We start from the raw sequence: 16,991 nt of genomic DNA on the forward strand, positions 1-16,991 counted from the left end.
CCACAAAGTCCTCAATATGTCTCCATACTCACTTGTTGCCAAATGAATGTCTCCAAACTCCTCAGCCTCTGACTTGGTCACCCTGTAAGTGTCACCATGAATCTTCCCTCGGGAAACAGAGCTTTCAGCTCCCACAGCATGTGGCTGAATAGTAAGGACAGTTTAGTCAAGTTCCTCCTGGGAATGAAAGACAAATAAGACATTTAAGTCTGTGATAGCACACAGTCTAACAACACTATTCAAGTCTGCCAAATCTTAATGTTTTATCAGATCTCTTCAACCTCACAACCGACCTACCTACTTCATGGTAGTGATCTCTGAAAGTGATTCTGTTTTGATTACTGCACAGGAAGCACATGTTTACCTCAAACCAAAAATAGCACAAGTGGATAGAGCTAGGTTAAAGTTATTTTTGAACAATGGGCTAAGGTTACAGTTACCTTCGATGCTTTGTCACCACTTCACATAAGCAGATCACACAGAAAGGATCAGTCTGTCCTATGTAAGACTGTTCAGGCTTTCATAGTAAATGAGAGCTCAGATATGAGCTTCTGTGACATACCGTATGTCTAAAATGAAGCAAATTAGGTCATAATTTGCCCATACTAGGGGAGTTTCTACATGCACCACATTATTGTGGGCATTGAGGGCATTTGACTTGAATATCCAAATGATTAAATGTGAAAGTCCAGCAAAAGCAGATTTTGCACAACAAAGCTGGGTTAAAAAAAACACACACGATAGAAATAAAATCAGTGACTCAGATGTGGAAATCTATGGCAGATATGATGATGTACCACTTTCCTTTGTTTGCAGTAGTGCTGATACTTTCCACAGATTGTTGCACTCACATGCACATGCATTTGTAGTCCAGTGAGCAAACAGGATGCTGTTTTTTTGCTTGGTTGTGTGCAAAAAACCACAAATGTTCCATTGGGCAGTGTGTCACTGCAGGCTAGCCGTTTACACAACACTGATGTTTTCATGTCAGTCTTTTTAAAAAATATACTTTGGCTTTCCTGAAAAGAACAATGTCAATTTTCCCACTAATACATTTTTCACTATATTATTCAGCTCTGCACTAATTATTTAAAGGTATAGTGCCCCTGGGATTTTTTTAAAGAGTTACGTTATGAAAAGAATTTTCTTTGGCACAACTATAATTTTATTCTGTAGCATTAGATAAGGAATTCATAACACAATACTGACAATATGATCAAAATTCAAGTAGTCTGGGAAGAATTTAGAATTTCAACCTCGGAGGGGAGAAATAAAGGAGAAAAGAAGTGCTCACACTCCATCGTCCCCTCACTCATGAACGAGACCCCGAGGTGCATGAACTCCTTCACTTGTGGCAAGACCATTATTCTCAACCCGGAACAGGCAATCCAACGGTTTTCTGTAGAGAACCATGGCCTCAGATTAGAGGTGCTGATCTTCATCCCAGCTGCTTCACAATCAGCTGCGAACCAATCCAGTGAGTGCTGGAGGTCATGGACCAATGAAACCAACAGGATCACATACAGGATTGGTGACAAGGCGCAGCCTGGCGGAGGCCAACCCCCACCTTAAACAAGTCTGACTTACTGCTAAGAACCTGAACACAGCTCTTGCTTTCTGAGTACAGAGACTGGATGGCCCCCTCACTTTCTACTCCCACAGCACTTCCCACAGCATCTCCAGGATACCCAATGGTACGACTTCTCCAAGTCCACAGAACACATGTAGACTGGATGAGCATACTTCCAGGCGCTCTCCAGGATCCTTGTGAGAGTGAAGAGCTGGGTCAGTTGTTGCATGACCAAGACAAACCTGCATTGTTCTTCTTCAATCAGAGGTTCAACTATTGGCCGAAACCTCATTTCCAGCACTTGGGAGTAGACTTTACCAGAGAGGCTGAGTAGTCTGATGCCCATGTAATTGACACACACTGTCTGGTCCCCCGTTTTTAAATAGGGACCAGCACCCCAGTTTGCCACTCCTTTGGCACTGTCCCAGACCTCAACGCAATGTTGAAGAGAGTCTCATCCATGACTGTCCCTCCACACCCAGAGCCTTCAGCATTTCTGGACGGATCTCATCAACCCCCAGGGCTTTGCCACTGCAGAGTTGTGTGACTACCTCAGTGACTTCCACCAGGGAAATTGATGATGATCTCCCATCAGTTTACAGCTGTGCCCCTAGTAATAGAGGGAGTTCTGGTGTGATGCGGGAGTTCCTCAAAGTGTTTCCTTCCAGTGCTAGATTACATCCTCAGTTTCGTCAACAGAGTCCCATCCTTACTGTGGACAGCTTGGATGGTTCCCGTTTTTCCCTCCTGAGGTGCCTCACTGTCTGCCAGAAGGTGGCTGACCGAAAGTCCCTTCTCCATGATTACGCCAAACTCTTCCCACACCCGCTGCTTTGCCTCCCCACAACAGAGGCTACCACCCTTTGGGCCTGTCGGTACCTTACAACTGCCACCGGGGTCCTCCAAGAAAACATATCGCAGAAGGACTCCTTCTTCAGTGGGATGGTGTCCCCTGACCACCGTTGTCCACCATGGTGTTCAAGGGTTGGTGCCCCGTGAGACACCTAAGACCTTCAGGGCCACAGCTCACCGCTGCAGCTTCAGCAATGGAAGCTTTGAACATTGCCCATTCTGTTCAATCACAGTCAGTCAGAGCTGCGTGTCGTCAGAGCGAGCTGCAAAAAGTTTGTACCTGAGTTTTCAGAGGTGGTGTTTGTAGTTGCCATCTGCCACGCCGGTGTTTGCCAACCCGGACAGTGGGAATACCACCTCAACCGGCAACTTAGCCCCGCGACTGGACAGCAACAACGTCCGAGGCCCAACGTGGTGAATTCACTGAGGCCGCGCGGCTGCGTCATTAGAGCCGCGCGTCACGAGTGCCGCTTCCCCGAGGCCTCGTGCAGCCACCGCGGATCCATCAGCGCGGAAACACCGACGGCCGCGCGGCAACCAGCGCAGTGCAGATCCATCCCGGTGACAAACAACGCAGGCTGTTAACATCGGCGGATCGACAAGCTGCTCAATAAGCCGACCATGGGCCTAAGAAGGTTCTGACAGCGGAGGAAGGTGACGATATTAAAAAATCTCTGGACTTTTATCAGAGGAGATTTCTGTTGTGAAGCAGCAACAGAAATCAATCATGGATCTGGTGGAGGAGGTGAAGGCATTACGGCTCCAGAATGCCGAGAAAGACCGGCATCTGGTGCAGCTGGAAAATAGAGTGGCTGAATTGGAGCAGTACACCAGAATTAACGACGTTCATCATCACAGGTCTTCACTATCAAACCACGGTCCTACGCACGGGCGGGTAACAGATGAGAGCGGAGGGGAGCCCAGTGAACAGGAGGTCAGCTCTGTGGAAAAAAGGTTGCTGATTTCCTCCTATCTAAAGTATAGAAATGGGATTTAATACATTGAAGCGTGCCACCCTCTGCCCCGGAAGAAATGACGGTGATAAACGAACCGTCATCATGAGATTCATCAACAGAAACACAAACAGCACTGTTAAAAAAGGAAAGAAAACTGAAAGGGACAACGGATTCATCAATGAACATCTCACCAAACGGAATGCCGACATCGCCAGGAAGCACGCTTCTTGAAGAAACAGGAAAATCCAGCACACATGGACTTCAAACTGTAAATATTCATCAAACTGAACGGATCACCAGAACAAGCAAAAGTCATGGCAAATAAGGAACATCGAGGAGCTGGACAAATATGACCATAGTGTTTTTAAAGCGAGGATCTGGACAAATATGACCAATAAGGTATGAGGACACAAACACATCACAACACCATGACACAGACCAGAGGAACCTATTCATCTACTACCTACTCATCTACATCTGGAGACAAGAAGGATATAACTCAAAGGATTGCTGATCATGGAAAAGTAGAACTGAGAACATTTAAATACACAGACCACAATATACTGGACTTGGAGCACGATATAGACCCGGACAATAATTTCTTCTCAAATATCAATGACAGTTGTTGCTATTATACAGATGAACAGTTTAATCGGATCATTAAAACGGATAACAAATTATCAATAATCCATTTCAACAGCAGAAGTCTATATGCAAACTTTAACAACATTAAAGAATATTTAAGTCAGTTTAAAAAATATTTAACATAATTGCTATATCAGAAACATGGATCAATGAAGATAAAGGAATGGATTTTGAACTGGATGGATATGAATTTAATTGTGTAAAACAGAAAAAATAAGAGTGGAGGAGGAGTGGCTGTGTATGTGGATAAGAACATGGATTAAAATAGTAGACAATATGACAACTGTGATTGATAACTTATTAGAATGTATAACTATTGAAATATGTGAAGAAAAAAGCAAAAATGTATTAGTCAGCTGTATATTAGAGCACCAGGATCTAGTATTGAAACATTCACTGACTGTATTGGGAAAAATGTTCTCAAAAACTAATCAAAAAACTGTGTTCATTTGTGGTGACTTAAATATTGATCTGCTCAATCCAAATAAGCATAAAATAACAGATGAATTATCAGTATAATGTACAGTATGAGTTTATATCCAAAAATCACCAGGCCAAGCGAATTACATCCCATAGTGCCACCTTAATTGATAATATATTCAGCAATGATATTGAGAATACACTGTGAGGGATTATTAATCAATGACATTAGTGATCATCTACCAGTTTTCACCGTTTATAATAGAAACCATCGGCGGAATCAGCCAGAGGAGAAAATAAAATACAGGCGAGTGCGGACAGAGGAAACATGAACACACTAAGAAGGATTTACAGGAGCAAAACTGGGAAAAGGTATACAGTGAAAGTGATGTGATAGTGCATATGAACTTTTTTACAAATATTTACATCATTTATATGATAAAATTGTCCCAATTAAACAAGACTACAGAAAACAAAAAATCCAAGCTCGACCATGGATGACGAAAGGGTACGAAATGCATGTAATAAGAAAAATACACTGTATAGAGAATTCATAAAACTAAAGACTAAAGAGGCAGAAAATAGATATAAGAAATACAAAAATAGATTAACTAATATTATAAGGGTATGTAGGAAGGAATATTATAGTAACATATTATATAATAACAAAAACAATATTAAAGGAATATGGGATATATTAAATAGCATTATCAAAAATGGTAATAAAAAACAGAGTTACCCTCAGTATTTCATGATAATAATGTCAAGAAGGAAAATACGGATGAGGGTAGTCAACCGGTTTTAATAATTTTTTGTAAATATGGACCAAGCTTGGCAGAAAAAATTCCGATTCCCAACCTGAGGATTGGGATAATAATCTTATAGAAAGAAATCCCTGTTCAATGTTCCTCACAGCAGTGGAGGAAATGAAATTATAGACATTGTGAATAATTGTAATATAAAACATCTACGATTTAACATGAAATTGATAGGGTGGTGGTTTAAACAGGTCATTTGAATGGATTGTAGAACCATTAACATACATCTGTAACTTATCATTTCAAACCGGTAAATTTCCCAATCAAATGAAATAGCTAAGGTTGTGCGCTGTATAAGACTGGGGATAGACACCACTTCACAAATTATAGACCTGTTTCTTTGCTTCCACAATTTTCCAAATTATTAGAAAAGTTATTCAATAATAGATAGACAAATTCATAATAAACATAAATTACTTACTGATAGTCAATATGGCTTCAGAGCACATAGTTCAACATCACTTGCATTAATAGAATCAGTTGAGGAGATTACAACGCCATAGACCACAAATTACATTCAGTTGGAATATTTATAGACCTTAAAAAGGCTTTTGATACAATTCAATCATGACATATTAATCAATAAACGTGAACAGTATGGGATTAGGGGGTTGGTGTTGCACTGGGTGAGAAGCTACTTAAGTAACAGAAACAGTTTGTGAAGTTGGGGGAATTACCATCATCATGCTTGGACAAGTGCTTGTGTGGTCCCCACAGGGGTCAGTATTGGGTCCAAAACTGTTTCTAATTTATATAAATGATATGTTCAATGTTTTCCAAAATATTAAAATTAGTATTATTTGCAGATGACACAAGCATTTTTTTGTTCAGGGGGGATTTGCAGGAGTTACTGAGGAGGATCAGTATAGAAATGGGAAAATTGAAAATATGGTTTGACAGAAAACAAATTATCCATTAACTTAAAGTAAAACAAAATACATGTTATTTGGCTATTGTAATACAGGACTACGGTTCAGTTACAAGTCGAGGGGGTAGATATGAAAGGGTACATGAAAATAAGTTTCTGGGGTGATAATAGATGATAAGATAAACTGGAAGACTCATATAAAACATATACAAAGTAAACTGTCAAGAAGCATTTCAGTCCTAAACAAAGCGAAACATATTCTGGACCACAACTCACTCCGCATTCTTTACTGCTCACTGGTTTTACCATATTTACAGTACTGTGCAGAGGTATGGGGTAATACTTATAAAGGTACAACACAATCACTATCAGTAATGCAGAAAAGAGCTATAAGAATTATTCATAATACTGGCTATAGAGATCATACAAATCCACTATTTTTACAATCCAAATTCTTAAAATTCACAGACTTGGTTCATTTTCAAACAGTACAAATTGTGTATAAAGCAATAAACAATTTACTTCCAGCAAATATTAAAAATATGTTTTTTAACAGATCAGGGGATTACAGTCTGAGGGGGAAATTTAATTTAAAGCATCAGTGGGCACGAACAACATTAAAAGGTTTCTGTATTTCTGTCTGTGGGGTGAGGATGTGGAACAGATTGGGAGTGGGGCTCAAACAATGTCCAAGCATGAACCAGTTCAAACAGCGGTACAAAAATATGTTTTTTTCTGGGTATAGGGAGGAGGAAGGGTAATGAGGGTTAGGGTGTTTTTGTTTTTTGCTTCGGCTTGTAAATATATAGTATTTTGTATGTAAGTAGGTATGTGTAGGTGTATATTGTTTGTGTATGTATATGTGTATATATGTATATGTGTATATATGTGTATGTATGTTGATGTGTGTATGTATATATGTATGTGTATGGTGTATATAATGTATATATATATATTGATATCGGTTTAGGTGTGTAGGAATCTATGTGTATATGTGGCAAAGGGTTACTGGTTGTGGGGAAGAAGGGGTAGGGATAAATAAGCTGATGCTTCACCCTACCCCTTTTCGGACATGTTGGGTACACAGTAGGAACTTTTTTGTTGTTGTCTTTACTGATCTATCTTGTAATTGTTGTTGTATCAAATGTTCGAAATAAACAGTTTTCATTCATTCATTCAATACCCCAAACCTCCACAGGGATGCTAGAAAATCTCAGTCAGAGGTGTGAGTTGAAGATCTGTCAGACAGTGGGCTCCTCCAGATGTTCCCCATTCACCAACACTATCTGTTTGGGCTTACCAGGTGTGTCCAAAGTCCTCCCCCACCTTCTGATCCAACTCACCACCAAATGGTGATCAGTTGACAGCTCTTCACTGAGTGTCCAGAACATGCAGCCGTAGATGAGATGATACGATCACAAAATCGATCATCGACCTTTGGCCTAGGGTGCTCTGGTACCATGTACACTTATGAGGATTCTTATGTTCGAACATGGTGTTTGTTATGGACAGTCTGTGACTAGCACAGAAGTTCAATAACAAACAACCATTCGGGTTTAGATCAGGGAGGCTGTTCCTCCCAATCACACCTCTCCAGGTATCTCTGTCTGTCATTGCCCACATGTGTGTTGAAGTCCCACAGCACAACAATGGAGTCCCCCACCAGAGCCCCATACAGGACTCCATTTAGGGACTCCAAGAAGGCTGAATACTCAAAGTGCTGTTCCCCCACTTCCACCTGAAGAAGCAGGGAGGCGACTCTCTCATCTAAAGGGGTAAACACCAACATAGCAGAACTCACATTTCCTTTTCCTCGTTTTGTCATGGTGTCATTGTGAACCATTCTTAGTCTGGCCCCTCACCTGAGACCAATTTGCCATGACAGACTCTACTAGGAGGATTTAACTTTAACTAGTAATGACTACATGACTTTCTTTGCTAATAAAATTTAACTATTAGAGAAAAAATTACTCATAACCATCCCAAAGACATATCGTTATCTTTGGCTGCTTTCAGTAATGCTGGTATTTGGTTAGACTCTTTCTCTCCGATTGTTCTGTCTGAGTTATTTTCATTAGTTACTTCCTCCAAACCATCAACATGTCTACTAGACCCCATTCCTACCAGGCTGCTCAAGGAAGCCCTACCATTAATTAATGCTTCGATCTTAAATATGATCAATCTATCTTTATTAGTTGGCTATGTACCACAGGCTTTTAAGGTGGCAGTAATTAAACCATTACTTAAAAAGCCATCACTTGACCCAGCTATCTTAGCTAATTATAGGCCAATCTCCAGCCTTCCTTTTCTCTCAAAAATTCTTGAAAGGGTAGTTGTAAAACAGCTAACTGATCATCTGCAGAGGAATGGTCTATTTGAAGAGTTTCAGTCAGGTTTTAGAATTCATCATAGTACAGAAACAGCATTAGTGAAGGTTCAAATGATCTTCTTATGGCCTCAGACAGTGGACTCATCTCTGTGCTTGTCTGTTAGACCTCAGTGCTGCTTTTGATACTGTTGACCATAAAATTTTATTACAGAGATTAGAGCATGCCATAGGTATTAAAGGCACTGCTGCAGTGGTTTGAATCATATTTATCTAATAGATTACAATTTGTTCATGTAAATGGGAGTCTTTCACAGACTAAGGTTAATTATGGAGTTCCACAAGGTTCTGTGCTAGGACCAATTTTATTCACTTTATACATGCTTCCCTTAGGCAGTATTATTAGAAAGCATTGCTTAAATTTTCATTGTTACGCAGATGATACCCAGCTTTATCTATCCATGAAGCTGGAGGACACACACCAATTAGTTAAACTGCAGGAATGTCTTTCAGACATAAATACATGGATCAAATCAAATCAATTTTTTTATATAGCGCCAAATCACAACAAAACAGTTGCCCCAAGGCGCTTTATATTGTAAGGCAAGGCCATACAATAATTACGGAAAAACCCCAACGGTCAAAACGACCCCCTGTGAGCAAGCACTTGCGACAGTGGGAAGGAAAAACTCCCTTTTAACAGGAAGAAACCTCCAGCAGAACCAGGCTCAGGGAGGGGCAGTCTTCTGCTGGGACTGGTTGGGGCTGAGGGAGAGAACCAGGAAAAAGACATGCTGTGGAGGGGAGCAGAGATCAATCACTAATGATTAAATGCAGAGTGGTGCATACAGAGCAAAAAGAGAAAGAAACACTCAGTGCATCATGGGAACCCCCCAGCAGTCTAAGTCTATAGCAGTATAACTAAAGGATGGTTCAGGGTCACCTGATCCAGCCCTAACTATAAGCTTTAGCAAAAAGGAAATTTTTAAGGAGAGGAGCCTGAAAGCTGAAGGCTCTGCCTCCCATTCTACTCTTACAAACCCTAGGAACTACAAGTAAGCCTGCAGTCTGAGAGCGAAGCGCTCTATTGGGGTGATATGGTACTATGAGGTCCCTAAGATAAGATGGGACCTGATTATTCAAAACCTTAGAAGTAAGAATAAGAATTTGAAATTCTATTCTAGAATTAACAGGAAGCCAATGAAGAGAGGCCAATATGGGTGAGATATGCTCTCCTTCTAGTCCCTGTCAGTACTCTAGCTGCAGCATTTTGAATTAACTGAAGGCTTTTCAGGGAACTTTTAGGACAACCTGATAATAATGAATTACAATAGTCCAGCCTAGAGGAAATAAATGCATGAATTAGTTTTTCAGCATCACTCTGAGACAAGACCTTTCTAATTTTAGAGATATTGCGCAAATGCAAAAAAGCAGTCCTACATATTTCTTTAATATGTGCATTGAATGACATATCCTGATCAAAAATGACTCCAAGATTTCTCACAGTATTACTAGAGGTCAGGGTAATGCCATCCAGAGTAAGGATCTGGTTAGACACCATGTTTCTAAGATTTGTGGGGCCAAGTACAATAACTTCAGTTTTATCTGAGTTTAAAAGCAGGAAATTAGAGGTGATCCATGTGCGGATGGGAGTGACATGTTTAACCGTATGTTCTCCCTGAATTGCTGGCTGTCTGAGTGGTGTCCAAAAAATGAGGTGGGCTTCATAGATAATTGGCAAAGCTTCTGGGGAAAACCTGGTCTTGTTAGGAGAGACGGCATCCATCCCACTTTGGATGGAGCAGCTCTCATTTCTAGAAATCTGGCCAATTTTCTTAAATCCTCCAAACCGTGACTATCCAGGGTTGGGACCAGGAAGCAGAGTTGTAGTCTTACACACCTCTCTGCAGCTTCTCTCCCCCTGCCATCCCCTCATTACCCCATCTCCGTAGAGACGGTGCCTGCTCCCAGACCACCAAAAACCAGTAAAAATCTATTTAAGCATAAAAATTCAAAAAGAAAAAATAAGGGCTGTTAGGTGGCTGGATCAGGTGACCCTGAACCATCCTTTAGTTATACTGCTATAGACTTAGACTGCTGGGGGGTTCCCATGATGCACTGAGTGTTTCTTTCTCTTTTTGCTCTGTATGCACCACTCTGCATTTAATCATTAGTGATTGATCTCTGCTCCCCTCCACAGCATGTCTTTTTCCTGGTTCTCTCCCTCAGCCCCAACCAGTCCCAGCAGAAGACTGCCCCTCCCTGAGCCTGGTTCTGCTGGAGGTTTCTTCCTGTTAAAAGGGAGTTTTTCCTTCCCACTGTCGCCAAGTGCTTGCTCACAGGGGGTCGTTTGACCGTTGGGTTTTTTCCGTAATTATTGTATGGCCTCGATCACAGACAAACTGTGGAGAGCTGACATTTACTGTCTGGTATGCTTATGAATTTTGGGTCAAGAATGAGGCCACCCAAACAAAAAGTTGATAGGACTAATATTTTTGGAGAAACTACGGATATTAGCTAACAACACTGAACAATGTGATAATTACATGGACTCACACACCATTCCAGCAGGGGATGGTAAATCATCTATATAATAAAAGCATGCATGTTTATTTAGTAAGTTCAATGTAAGAACATACTATAACTGTAAATACATTAAAATTGCATGGATGAGACAAGAATGTGAAAACACTTATTACGTCTGTCAAGGACATAATAAAATCACTTGCATTTATTTATTTATTTGTCTGTCTGCCTGTCAGCAGGATTACATCAAAACTACTGCAGAGGTTTTGACGAACCACAGATAGATATTAGACCTTGGAAGAACCCATTAAATTTTGGAGTTGATCCGGATCTGAATCTGGATTCTGGATCAAGATTTCACTTTATATAGGCTTTGAATGAGATTCTCACTAATTTTGCACCATAGATGGATATTAGGGCATGGAAGACTCCATTAAATTTTGGAGGTAATCCAGATCTGGATTGGCGGATGTCAGAAATCTCTGATTGCTCGTTTCCATTGTGGTCCATTTAAAATCAAATGACAAAATAAAACCCTAATCCCAATGAAGTTGGGACGTGGTTTAAAATGTAAATAAAAACAGAATGCAATGATTTGCAAATACTCTTCAACCTATATTCAACTGAATACACCACAAAGACAAGATATTTAATGTTCAAACTGATAAACTTTATTGTTTTTATGCAAATATTTGCTCATTTTGAAATGGATGCCTGCAACATGTTTCAAAAAAGCTGAGACAGTGGTATGTTTACCACTGTGTTACATCACCTTTCCTTCTAACAACACTCAATAAGCATTTGGGAACTGAGGATACTAATTGTTATAGCTTTGCAGGTGGAATTCTTTCCCATTCTTGCTTGATGTACGACTTCAGTTGTTCAACAGTCCGGGGTCTCCGTTGTCATATTTTGCACTTCATAATGCGCCACACATTTCCAATGGGTGACAGGTCTGGACCGCAGGCAGGCCAGTCTAGTACCCGCACTCTTTTACTACAAAGCCACGCTGTTGTAACACGTGCAGAATGTGGCTTGACATTGTCTTGCTGAAATAAGCAGGGACATCCCTGAAAAAGACGTTGCTTGGACGGCAGCATGTGTTGCTCAAAAAATTGTATGTACCTTTCAGCATTGATGGTGCCATCACAGATGTGTAAGTTGCCCATGCCATCGGTACTAATACACCCCCATACCATCACAGATGCTGGCTTTTGAACTTTGCGCTGGTAACAATCTGGATGGCCTTTTTCCTCTTTTGTCCGGAGGACACAACGTCCATGATTTTCAAAAACATTTTGAAATGTGGACTCATCAGACCATAGCACACTTTTCCACTTTGCGTCTGTCCATTTTAAATGAGCTCGGGCCCAGACAGAAAGGTGGCATTTCTGGATGTTGTTGATGTATGGCTTTCGCTTTGCATGGTCGAGTTTTAACTTGCACTTGTAGATGTAGTGACGAACTGTGTTCACTGACAATGGTTTTCTGAAGTGTTCCTGAGCCCACGCGGTAAGATCCTTTACACAATGATGTCGGTTTTTTAATGCAGTGCCGCCTGAGGGATCGAAGGTCACGAGCATTCAATGTTGATTTTTCGGCCTTGCCACTTACATGTGGAAAGTTCTCCAGAGTCTCTGAATCTTCTGATTATATTATGGACTATAGATGATGGAATCCCTAAATTCCTTGTAAGTGAACGTTGAGTAACATTGTTCTTCAACTGTTGGACTATTTTTTTTCACGCAGTTGTTCACAAAGTGGTGATCCTCACCCCATCTTTGCATGTGAATGGCTGAACCTTTTGGGGATGCTTCTATTATACCCAATCATGACACTCACCTGTTTCCAATTAACCTGTTTACCTGTGGAATGTTCCAAACAGTGATTGGTGATGTAACACAGTGGTAAACATACCACTGTACCAACTTTTTTGAAATGTGTTGCACACATCCATTTCAAAATGAGCAAATATTTGCACAAAACAATAAAGTTTATCAGTCTGAACAATAAATATCTTGTCTTTGTGGTGTATTCAATTGAATATAGATTGAAAAAGATTTCCAAATTATTGTATTCTGTTTTTACTCACATTTTACACAATGTCCCAACTTCATTGGAATTGGGGTTGTGGAAGTAATAATAAAATAATAATAATAATAATAATAATCCAAACAATGATGATAATAATAATAATAATAGTGTGTATATGATAGCAACCTAAACAATTTATAAATACATTAAGACAGCAAATTAACATAAAAAAATTACATAACTACCAGAAAATGAAAGGGTTGAGTTCTCCTAAAAACTGTTGAGATGTAAGGTTCTAAAAATATTCTGGACTCACACGCCATGCCAACTCATTGTCGAAACTTGCATAATTTATTGCCAGCCTTGAAAAAATGTCAGCTACCTATTTTATAAACACTACCCAATCTAGAACCCATGGATCCCCACAGGCACCACACTAGTATAAATTAATTTGTCAGTACAACAACACAAGGTGGCATTATGAATTTAGCCATTTTTAAAAATAAATATGTGGCAGTGTCATAGTTCTATCAAAGCACAAATCAGAAGTCTGTCTTGTACTGCGGCCACAAAAAGAACTGGTTTTGACAGGTGAGGGTGAAGGTTAGGGACAGGGTGATTAGGGTAAGGGCTATGTATACCTTTAGGAGGTCAGAGTCAAATGGAGAGAGTGATAATGACTTTCAGTTAGACAGATAGCCCCGGGCATGACCTATAGTGTGCCCTCCAGTCATTATAGTGATGCACTTGCATTCACCACTGAAGAAAAACTGCAGCCAAATGTGTCCACCTACACCGCCAGATCGTTAGATCAATTATCGGAGGCATTTGCTGGTGCTGCAAGTTTTTGCATCTATATATCACCCTGGGTCCCAACTGTCAGTCACACAGGCAGACCAGTGGTTTATCACTATTTCCCAAAAGTAGTCATCTATCTGCCACAGCCAGGTCAGATGTGTGCATCAAACTTACCATGTGGGCCTCGTCTATCTGCAGTGTGAGGTGGCGATAATGTATGGGAGACCTACCACTGAGGAGTAGCTATTCTGCCAGTGAATGACATGCAAGTGTGTAAATTATAGTGTGTGGGTAGTTGCTGGAACATACTTGCAGCACTGTCAAAAGAGTGCATGAGGCAGCAGGCAAAGTCAAAACTAACTATTTACTTATAAATCTCAGTGGTGTCCAACTATTCCAGATGATTTCAGTGATTTCACTGATGAACTTCCCTGGGATGAGTTCATCAGTGAAATCACTTGCTGGAGGTCAGTGGCTGCAAGGAAAACCTGCACCCTCTCGGCCCTTTCTGGAATAGTTCTAGCTCATGGAGACAATTATGGCACATGCACGCACAAACAAAAGAAGAAATGTTAAAACCATGACTTAGCTACTTCATTTGCCTTTCATTCTTGCAGGTCATTCTGGAGTAAATCAAGCAGTAATGAGGAAGTTTACTTGGGTGCAGGTTCCACTGTGGTCTCTGAAGCATAGTTATTTTTTCTTTTCTTGCCCCCCTTTACGGCTGCATACAGGAAATCATCAGGACATGCTGTACTGCTTTGTTACAGAGGCGTTAACACCTCTTGGCTACTTCCTTCATCAGAAGCTGAGCAGTGGAGCGTACAGTTTGAAAAAAAATGTGTGCACACCTTCAGATTAGCAAATTATTTGTGTCACTGGTACCAATTTGATTGCCAAAATGGCACCAGTGTGTGCGGCTTGCCTTCTGTCACTGCTACTGCTGTGTGTGTGTGTTTGTGCTGTTTGTGTCACTGTTTGCTCTGAATGTCTACACTCTGCTTGAGGAAGTATACCTGAAGGTGAGTTCTTATAAACTATATTTTATATACTTAAGAATAGTATAGAGACATATACTTGGCTTATACTGAAAAGTATACTCGTAAACAAAAGTCTAAGTCTAAGTACATTAATACTAAGACTTACACTTATACTTTAATACTAAAACTTATACTTTAGTATACTTTTACATCTTTCTGCCACAAAGTACTAACGCTTATTATGCACTTGGAGCAAGATATACTAAGTCAAGCCATTGACTCAAGTAACTGAAAAGAAGTCATAAAAGTACAGATTTCTTTTTCTATGTAGTTATTTATTTTTGGTTGCAAAGGCTTGCACTTTTCTTTTACCTTTTTTGACAAGGATGGACTTTAGTTCTCAGTTGAAGACGCTATGTTTACATTTTTACAAATAAGGACTTGATCTTGGAGAGACCATTATGTTTACATTTTACATGCACTTTTTCCTTTAATTTTCTCCACAAAGGAAGGACGTAATTTCATACGTCTTTGTTTTTGAAATGTTTGAAGATATATCAAACTTGTTTTCAACATTCTGTCTTGTGATTTTTTAAATGCATCACACTCTTGTGTACATACAGTATGAGTAAACTTTAAGAATACTTTAAGGAGTATATTTTCAGTATATAAATAGTAAGCTACAAGTAATATGCCTAGCAAAATTAAAGTATAAAAAGTAAAATAGTGAAATAACCAATGTGTATAACAGTATACTTTAAGTATATGATAATAAACTAAAAATAGGGACTCAAAGTATACAACTAGTACAATGGCAGTATATCGATAAGTGCACTTGTGGTATACTTTAAGCATAGGAGAGGGATATATCAAGTACACTGATAAGTGTACGTGTGGTATACTTTAAGCATACAAGGGGGATATACCAAGTACATTGATAGTATATAGATGAGTGTACTTGTATACTTTAACGTGTACTTTTGCAAACTTAAAATGAACTTTAAATATACTTTTATAAACTTGAAATGTTCCAATTTAGTCCAAAAAGTATTAAATGTGTGTACTTTCTAGTATACTAACAGTACACGGTCTGTAGTATACGTACTTGCTATACTTATACTGAAGCATACTTAATAAAATGAACTTTAAGTATACTACTTTTTGCTAAGGGAATCTCAAAGGTAATTATTTATAATATTTATATTGTAATGGCTTGATAAAACAGTTGCATTTTCACCTCGTTCTTATAAGCATCTGTAAAATTATGTTTATTATGGATTAGACAGTTGTTTGACTGATGCTGTCACTGACCGCCTGAGCATCTGTTTACGTTTTTACACCTCTCCATCTTTGAACCAACCTGGTCACGCATGTGCATTCCCAGAGTGTGAAAAGGCTTATTACAACTGTGTCATTCCTGAGTCAGTGTGCAGTACAGAGGAGCTTAGCTCATGGTTTCACTCCACCTGCCAGACTGTTTTAGATGCTGTATCTCCGTTTAAAAATCAGGCAGCCTAAAACTAAACCTGAATCTAGTGAAATGACACAACTCGTGCTGTTTGACGCAAGTGCTGTAGAGCTGAACGCAAGTGGAAGAAGGACAAACTGCAGGTGTCTTTTCATATGCTAAGGGACTGCTGTCATCATTATGAAACAACTGTGAAAAATACTAAAAGAAAGCATTTGTCTGAGATTATTCTGTCAAACTGTCACAACCCTCATGTTTTGTTTAAGACTATCTGCTCAGTTCTCAATGTCCACAGACTGTATAGAGACCTCCGCTGCTGTTTGTGAAAATTTTCTTCACTTTTATTGACAAGGTCTCTTCTATTAGGGCTCTTATCTCACCTTCTGCTTATGAGCCCTCAATCTCTGTCCCTGCTCTGCTGTCTTTGACCAGTTTGAGCCTGTGGCTCTCTCCTTTTTACAGGAGATTGTTGGTCATTGAAGCCCTCAGGTTCTCCAAATGATGCTGTCCCTCCTTGACTATTTAAAGAGGTTTTTCACACTGTAGGACCATCTGTTCTTGCAGTTTTTAATAGCACTTTGTCCTCAGGTGTGGTCCTTAAAAATTTTAAACAGGTAGTAGTGTGACCTCTGATTAAAAAGCCTGGGCTAGATCTTGCAGTTCTTGCCAATTTCAGGTCTATCTCCAATCTGCCTTTTCTTTCAAAAATCTTCAAGAAGATTGTTTACAG

At 39.8% G+C, this 16,991-nt stretch overlaps 1 protein-coding gene across 1 annotated transcript in view; it reads right to left on the reverse strand.

Moving 5' to 3' along the window:
• The window catches only part of LOC117513420 (E3 ubiquitin-protein ligase CBL-like), a 34,554-nt gene extending 32,638 nt beyond the window's left edge, over window positions 1–1,916 (reverse strand). Inside the window, 1 exon segment of the mRNA XM_034173605.1 lies at window positions 1,689–1,916. Within this exon segment, the coding sequence (XP_034029496.1) occupies window positions 1,689–1,916 (228 nt within the window).
• Between the last annotated feature and the right edge of the window lie 15,075 nt (window positions 1,917–16,991).

The sequence above is a fragment of the Thalassophryne amazonica genome, chromosome 7 (genome assembly GCF_902500255.1).
Source record: "Thalassophryne amazonica chromosome 7, fThaAma1.1, whole genome shotgun sequence".
Classification (NCBI taxonomy): Eukaryota; Metazoa; Chordata; class Actinopteri; order Batrachoidiformes; family Batrachoididae; genus Thalassophryne; species Thalassophryne amazonica.